Raw genomic sequence first — 7,844 nt, 5'->3', positions numbered from 1 at the left:
GTTTAAGGGGACGGTGCCTGTAACGACTTTCTATTATCTGTTTATTCTGATCCCTCCGAGCTAAGCCCTTGAGAAGATTAGCTACTCAGCTAAAAATCACTGCAGTTTAAGAGCGGATCTTTATTTATTAAAACGCTCCGACCTCTAACTTGGGCTTATCCATTTATTTATTCAGACTAATGAATTAATGCCCCGGTGGCACTCGGGGGGGGGGCTGTGGGACCCCCACGGGAGCGGAGCTGGGGGCATTCCCACAGCGCTGCGCTCAGAGGGGAGCACAAACTGGGGGGGAGGAGGGGGAGGCTGCATCTGCCCCTTTGGGGTGCGTGTTCCTGGGGAGCGCGGTGGAGGTGGGACAATCCCCCGCAGAAACGCGTTGTAAGGCCCCTGGGGGAGGGGTCCGCCTCCCCCTGCTCGTGAGCGTGGCAGCCCGAGAGGCCGGGGGGGGACCTTCCTTTCGCCGCGCGTCGCCCGGAGCCTGAACAAAGGTACGGGGAAAGCAGCGCGGCCGTCCGGGGGAGACATGCAGCCGGCCCCCCCGGCCCCCCGGGGCTGCCCCAGCTCCTCCCGGCCGCCCGCCTCCGCCCTGCCCCGCCGGGCTCCCAGCCCCCTCCGCCTCCGCTTCTCTCTCCTCCCCTCTTCTTTCCCTCCTCCCCCGGTAAATCCGAAGTTTCCTGTTAAGCACGGGCGAAGCTTTGCAAAGCGGTTGCGGAGCCGCCCGCTCGCTCCTTGGGATTACCGTCGGGAGAGACTCTGCTCGGCTCCGCTCGGCTCGGGAAGGGCCCCCGCCCCCGCCGCCACCTCTCCTCCTCCTCCCCAGCCTTCCTCCATCCCCGAGGGCGGACGCGGCACGCCGAGCCCCGGCCCCCTCCCCCGCTGGATTTACGTTGTCGTTGGGGAGCTGTGTATGGAGGGGGGGGTCGTCCGCCTCCCTCTGCCCCGATTGCAGCCTGGTCCCATGTGAACCGCACGGCACGGCTATGCTCCTGGGGACACCGAGCTCCGCCGAACTAAGGTAGGACCCCACCCCCCTCCCCAGCAATATTCCATCCCTGAAAATCCAAAGGATGGGTGGGAGCGCTCCAGAGGAGGGTGATGGAGGGATGGGGGCACAGACACCCAGCTTCCATTCCCTTCCCTTCCAGGGGGTGGGAGCGGCCGCGCCCGGAGGCGGCTCCTCGCCCCACGCCGCCCGGCTTTGTTGCGGCCGAAGCGGCGGGGCCAGGTGGGAGCCGCGCCCCGGCGCTGGGAGGGGGCCGCAGCCCCTCACCCCCTGCCCTTGCCCCGCAGGTCCTGGCTGCTACCATGAGTGATGGCGAGAGCCGAGAGCCGCGCCCGGCCGGCGGCGAGGTGCGGGTGCCCATCACCGTGCCGCCCCGCCGCCCCACCGAGCAGCCCCTGGACGATGCCGGCTCCACTCCCGGAGGTTCCCCCGGCCGCGACCCGCCGCCCGACCTGGCCTCCGAGGAGGAGGAGCAGGTGCCTTACCCGGCGCTGGCACCCACCGCTTTCTTCTGCCTCAAGCAAACCACCCGCCCGCGCAGCTGGTGCCTCAGGCTGGTCTGTAACCCATATCCTTTCCCCGGGAGACACCGCACCCCACACCGTCCCCATCCCACCCCCGGAGCCCCCTCCCGTGCCCGGAGCGCTCCACCGGGGTTCTGCATCCCAGTGCCCAGGGATGCTCGGAGCCCTGGGGTCCCTGTGGTCCCCTCTCTGCTCTGCCCTCGACCCTGTTTCCAGGAGGAGGATGCGAGTCTGCACCCCCTCATTGCAAGAGTGGGACACGTGTGTGTGTGTGTGTGTGTGTGTGTGTGTGTGTGTGTCCCATGTGCAACCCACTGCCTTGGGGAGGAACACGGTGAGGTCTTCGGCTTCACCAGTGTCACCCAGTACGGGGCAGTGGGACGAGGTGCTCCAGCGTCACAGGGATGGGGACAGCAGCGAGCTGCCACCCGCAAGAGGGGGGGAAAACCCTTCAACTTCACTTCTCTCCCAGTCGGGGTGGGAGGGAGAGAAGTTTATAGGCGACCTCGTATTTATCTGAGAGGCGGTGGGGAATTTCAGACAGGCGCTGACCCTTTTGCTGTTTATATAAGAGCTTGGAGTGCATGTGCGCTTTCTCGTGGCAGAAAAATGGAGCGGATCGGAGTTTTGGGAGGGCACACACGTTGCTCCCGAAAACTCCCCTCAGCTTTTGTTCTTTTGCAACTTGCAGGCAGGGAAGGAGGAGGGAAGGCAAAGCTCTGCGTCTTCCCCCGTCTCCTGTGTCCTTTACCCAGTTTATTAACGTTAAATAAGAAAGAGCAGTCTGTTCCTTTCAGTTGTGACATACGGAAAATTGAATTTTACCCGAAATGCCTGCGTGAAAGCAGAGAGTTGTCAGTCTTGTCTTGGTGATCTTCAGAAGTGAGCTTTTAGCTGTGCTCCGCACGTCAGCTCAGAAGCATTGACATTGTGCAGATAATTAATGCTTTTACCTCTACCCCGGTACCTGCCTGCAGCTCGCTGCCTGCATCCTGCCGCCGCTATTAAAAGCATTATTTATTAATACCGTTAGTATTGATCTCCCTTCAGTTAACCAAAGAAACCCGTGCGCATCTGAGATCACTGCTTTCCACAGCAACACCGCCGGGTGAGCGGTGTCATTAGGAGGAATTGCACAACCCTCCCCAGGACGCTGCCTTAATCCGTTAGCAGGAGAAATCCTTGGAGGGAAAAGCCCATGGTTTTTTTTTTTTTTTTTTTTTATGGCCTTGAGCTTCCCCTCGTTTCAGCTGGGTTCACGTGAACTTGCACGGAGAGATTTCTGCTTTGCGGTTTTGCAAGAAGGGCACGGGGCTGTGTGTGAATCGAAGGGAGAATAAACGCACAGGAGCTCTGCACAGTGATGCTTCGGCCCTGTAAACATTAAATGTGGAGAATGGTTCCGTAAGTAAAGAAGAGAAATACCCGTTCCTCGAGGGGACTGCGTTCCTCTCGTATCCGAGGCAGAGCCATTCCCACAAAGTAGATAATCTGCTTTCAAAACTTTGGGGGCCAAAGGAGGGCGAAGCCTCTCCCTGGGCTCTGGCAGCAGCTTGCTCCGGAGCACTGCTCTGGGCTCAGCACCTTCCATGCACAGGTGCTGCCAAATTAACCCACAGCTGATAGGAAGCAGAGCAGCGTCACCCCCAAGCCAGCAGCATTCTAGGGAAGTGGGTCCAGGTGCACTTGTTTTGGTGAGGCTGCGCTCTTATTGTCGGGCAGAACTTTAGGTCGCAGCATCTGTGAGGGTGAGTGAATTCCTTCATAAAACTTAACCCACACGACATCATATCAGATGGAAACTGTGACGGTTGCTTCATAGCGAGGCAGAAATCTAAGAAAATCTCATAAGCCCCTTCTTCAGCATTACTGCTGTCGGTGCTGGCATGTTTTGGCTGGAGGAGAACAATGCTTGTGACAGGGGCCGTGCTCCTGGCTGGGATTTTTCCCCTTCTCTCTCCTCCTGCTCACCGCTAGTCCCATGTGTTGCAGTGAGAATAATGTGTCAGCCCTTAAGTTTCTTGGCGAGAGTGCTCGCGGTGCTGCTGGCTGTGCTTTCAGAAGCTGTGTGGGGCAACATCGAGATGTGCATCGCATCGGGAACCGGGGCCGCGTGCGTGGTGGAATCGGGCATCCTGGGGATGGATGCCACTGCTGAGGGCTGGGAAACTTGGAGAGATGTGAAGAGGGCTGAGGTCCCCCCATGAGGACCGAGATCCCCCCCCCCCCAGTGTTGTCCCAGGGGAAAGAAAGTAACTTGAAGCAGAGGTTGGAAGCACCAGGGGGCTCCTGGCCAGCCGTGCAGTTGTGGTGCCTCTTCTGCCTACGCAAAAGCGCAGATCCATAAAGCGTGATAATGAGCTTCAGGTTTGCGTTAAAATCTCCCTCTGTTGCAGAAAGAATTGTAACTGTGGAGCTCTTAAAATCTGAGTCTGAGGTCTGTACTCCTCTGGGAAGTGTTAAAGCTTTCTGTAAAGCAGGCTTCCTCCTTCAGTGATGCTTTCTGTTGTCCTTTGCTCTCTTTGTGACTGGGGATTCCGGGGAACGTGTCCCTCTGTGCCCCTATTGCCCGTATCCCCCCTCTCCCCAGCTCATGGGGTATTTCCCAGTGTGGGGTTCATTTCCTCTATGATGTTCCTACTCCAAAACTTGCACGCTGCCACGCAGAAAGCCTTCATTTACCCCTGTGCTGCTGAATTGTCTGTCTGCCCTGCATGCCTCAAATCCTGTGTGACTGGGGTCTGCTTCCTGCTGAGCCCATGTTGGCAGCCCCACGGCGTCCTCCTGGCAGAGCCACATCCCTGGGGCCGGCACCACAGAGCTGGGTGCAGGAGCATCCTAAAAAGAATTGCCGCCGCAGCACGAGGAGTGCTGCCGAGTGCATCTCCTGGCTTAGGGCGAGCCCTTGTCAATCCCACATCACTTGAACTGCGAAAGCAGCCCAGCCGCTCGGAATATTTGTCGTCAGCAGAGATAGCGCAGACCTGTGCCCCGGAGCAGGTGGAATCCCACGCGGCTCAGCCAGAAGCATGGTTCTCTCTGCAGCTTAAGCAGGAGGGGGCTGCTGCCAGGCTTAGGAGCAGCTAAAAAAAGCCCCTGCCCGGTCCTTGGGGGGACAGGTGGGGCCAGGATCAGCTTACGGGGCCCGGAGCGTGCCGGGCTGGAGGCACGCACCCACCCCAGGGCTGTGCTTTGGGAACTGGGGCAGCGGGCAGGGGGTGCATGGCTGTGGGGTCAGTGGCTGTGCTCCATTTGGAAGCGTTAGGAAAAACCTGGAAAAATCTCACTGCCCTCCCCCCCTCCCACTGCCTCCTATTTCCCCCTCCCCAAAAACGCATGCTTGCATATTAACAAAAGCAACAAACTTTGCAGACAACAGAGAGCAGAAGATGCGCACGGAGCTGATTTTTCACACGTGGGAGCGATAATCAGAGAGTTGTGACCATTAAAGTTTAATCACAGGAGCAGGACGCCAGGGCTCGCTCCGGGTCTGGTTTGCGCCGTGGTGCTGAGCGGCTGATTGTTGTCAAACTGTGTTTGTGCATTGTGTTGTGCAGGCGTTGGGCTCTCAGAAGCCGTGACTGCAGCTCAGGAATCTCCTTCCAAGCTCAGGGTTATCTCCAAACCCCGCTCCAAGCAGGAATCCACATGTATATGATGGGTTGGAGCAATTACGCGGGTTGGATGTAGCTCTCCGTGACACGGGCAGTGGTCAAAGCTGAGTTCCTCGCTGTCAGGTTGTGTTGTATTGTGATTCCTTCTGTTCTCACCGACGTTATTTGCTCTTTTTTAAAAGCTATATAATTGGAAGCAAACTCACTTATTTCTCCAGCCCTGGATCTCCTACGTGGGTTTATTTATGGAGGGCCGTGGGTGGGACGTTGTGTACTTTGTGTGCACGTTGTGCGGTGCAGAGCAGGATTTGGGCGTTGAGACCCTGCGAGGTCCTTTCCTGGTTATTCCCAAGCTGTCAACCCGCAGCAGCACCGAGTTATGTATGTATGGAGCTGATTTATTTATTTATTTTCTTCCCTTCAACACTGCGTTTTGCTGTTGCTAACGTTGGGACCGCGAAGTGCCGAGTCACGCTGTGCCCATCGCCGGGTGTCCCTGCTCCCCGCGGGTGCTGGGTGCTGCAGAGCTGTGCTGGGAGGGCAGGGTGCAACCAGCTCCATGCATTCGCTGGGGCCAGAGCAGCAGCAAGGAATGCTGCTTGGTGCCCCTTGGCACCTTCCTGCGTGCGTGGCCGGGAAGCGGGCTGCAATCCGCGCTGGGACCTGCTTTCCATCACAGCCCCAAGTGGCAGCGCGGCTTCGATAAGGCTGGAGGAACTTTGCTGCTTTGTTCGTGATTCATAAAAACATTCCGTGATTCATAATAGGTCGAGTTCTGTGTGCCTTTGTCGGGGGGGGGAAAAAAAAACCTCCTGTGATTTATGTTCTCGAGTGGTTACAGAACTCGGCGGTGCCAGCGGGGTTGCTGTGGGGCTTGGCTCTGTTCTCCTATTTGGTAGAGCCTCTGCTTGCATCGATCCTGACTTTTTTTTCCTAATTATTATTATATTGTTTTCTGAAGTGCATCTCTTTGCAGCACTTGCTGGTCGCCCTGACGTCACTTTGGGCCAAACCCAACATTCCCAACAACGTCCTGCGCGTTATTCCCAACCGTCCCTCGGTGCAGGTATCTATAAATACACTTGGATGCCGAAAAAATGCATTTAGTGCAAAACAGCGTACGTGATCCATGCCCGGCGCTCTGGTCCCGCACTGCAGCTCTGTGCTATGGACAGGGCCGAGCTGTTTGCTGGGCGCTGCTGCGGATCCAGCTCCGACCCGGGGCTTGCAGTTGATTCATTCCTTATTGCACGAGCAACGTGTGCTGGCTCTGTGCTGCTGCAGTGTTGCAGTTTGTGGCTCGGGGCTCAGTGCTGGAGCGCACAGAGGTGTGGATGCGAGCAGCTCCCATCGCTTCGGCAAACTTTATTTGCTTGTGTTCTGCTCTGTAACCAGCGTGTATCAGATGTGAGGAGCTTTATCAGAAAGCCTTTGCTGCTAATCTGGCTTTATTCAGACCATCCCCTGACAAGTGCAACGGGAGGCTTTGAACTAATCATCGTTTGTCATCTCGGAATATAAATATTGCTGTTAAAATATTGAAGCGTGCTGTGGAAAAACCTGTTCCCAAACAGCTGTCTTTCTGGCCCCATCCTGGAGCTGCTGAGCACCCATGGGGTGTTGGGGAGAGGTGCAGGTGCTGCGCCCAGCAACGTCTCCCAGTGAATGGCAAGCGATTAGGGACGGCGAGGGAGAGAACTCGTGCAAATTGAGACTCGCCTAAAAACATGCTCCGTATCCACATGTGTTTTTAGTTCCACTCATTTTGGCGCTCTGTGTTGGCTCAGTACATCTAATCAAGAGTTTAATCCTGAGCTTCCTGTTTAATGTCAACTGAAACCATCTTGGTTGGCACCCGAGATCCGTGCCTCCCTTGCCCCATGCTGCACTCCTCAGCTCTTGCTTTTGGCTGTGAAATGCCCTTTGTTCCCATCTCCCCGCCAAGCTCAGGAGCGTAGATCAGCAGTGGGAGCTCCCACCCCATGCAGTGTGGCTGAGGTGCAGGTAGAGCCATGGAGTCCTAGTGCTGGAGCACGGTGTTGGGGTGGCTGTGAGCTCCAGTAGGCACGTGGGGATGCTTGGTTCCTGGTTTCAGGTTGACTTTTGCCACAGGGGAGGTTGGAAAGCTAATTACAGAAATAGTTGCAAAGCAGATGGGGGTTTTCCGTGTTGTCTTGCGGTGAAGGCTGGCGTGTGGAACACCTGTGTGTGCTCAGGAGTGCGAAAAAGGGGAAGCAGATGGGGCTGGTGCTGGTGCCCAGGAGTGGAAATGTGAAATTGCGGCTGGTGGAATGAAGCTGAATCAGAACCGGGAGAAAAGAAAAAATAAAAATAAGAAGCCACATCTGGGCAAAGTGAATCAGGAATATAAATAATGAGAATAAAATCAGATTTTTGACTTTAAAAGCATAGCGTTCTGTAAGCTGCTCGTCACGCTGCCATCAGCAGAGCCACTGCCACCAGCCTGGGGTTGGATGGTGGGCATGATTTCTCCAAAAGAGCAGTTGGGTGCTGGTGCTGCTGCCCAGGGAGGGCTGGGGTCACCGTCCCTGGAGGTGTTAAGAACTGTGAGATGTGGCACTGAGGGCCGTGGTCGGTGGGCACGGTGGGGCGGGTTGGGTTGGGCTTCTCAAAGGGCTTTTCCAAGTTCAGCGATTCTGTCATTCATCTCTGTCCCTGCTGCATTTGTGCTTTACTTACAGG

At 56.6% G+C, this 7,844-nt stretch overlaps 1 protein-coding gene across 3 annotated transcripts in view; it reads left to right on the top strand.

Moving 5' to 3' along the window:
* CACNA1H (calcium voltage-gated channel subunit alpha1 H) overlaps positions 603-7,844 on the top strand; it is a 205,498-nt gene continuing 198,256 nt past the window's right edge. For 2 of the 3 annotated variants that reach the window (XM_021411331.1, XM_021411330.1), the window contains exons 1-2: positions 604-1,015; positions 1,291-1,571. In XM_021411331.1, the coding sequence (XP_021267006.1) occupies positions 1,306-1,571 (266 nt within the window). In that variant the 5' untranslated portion in view covers positions 604-1,015; positions 1,291-1,305. Of the gene's footprint in view, positions 1,016-1,290; positions 1,572-7,844 lie in introns of all 3 variants that reach the window. The other variant, XM_021411338.1, reaches the window with a different exon arrangement.

This window comes from Numida meleagris, chromosome 13, assembly GCF_002078875.1.
Source record: "Numida meleagris isolate 19003 breed g44 Domestic line chromosome 13, NumMel1.0, whole genome shotgun sequence".
Taxonomy (NCBI): Eukaryota; Metazoa; Chordata; class Aves; order Galliformes; family Numididae; genus Numida; species Numida meleagris.
This window is presented reverse-complemented; position numbering and strand designations above follow the sequence as displayed.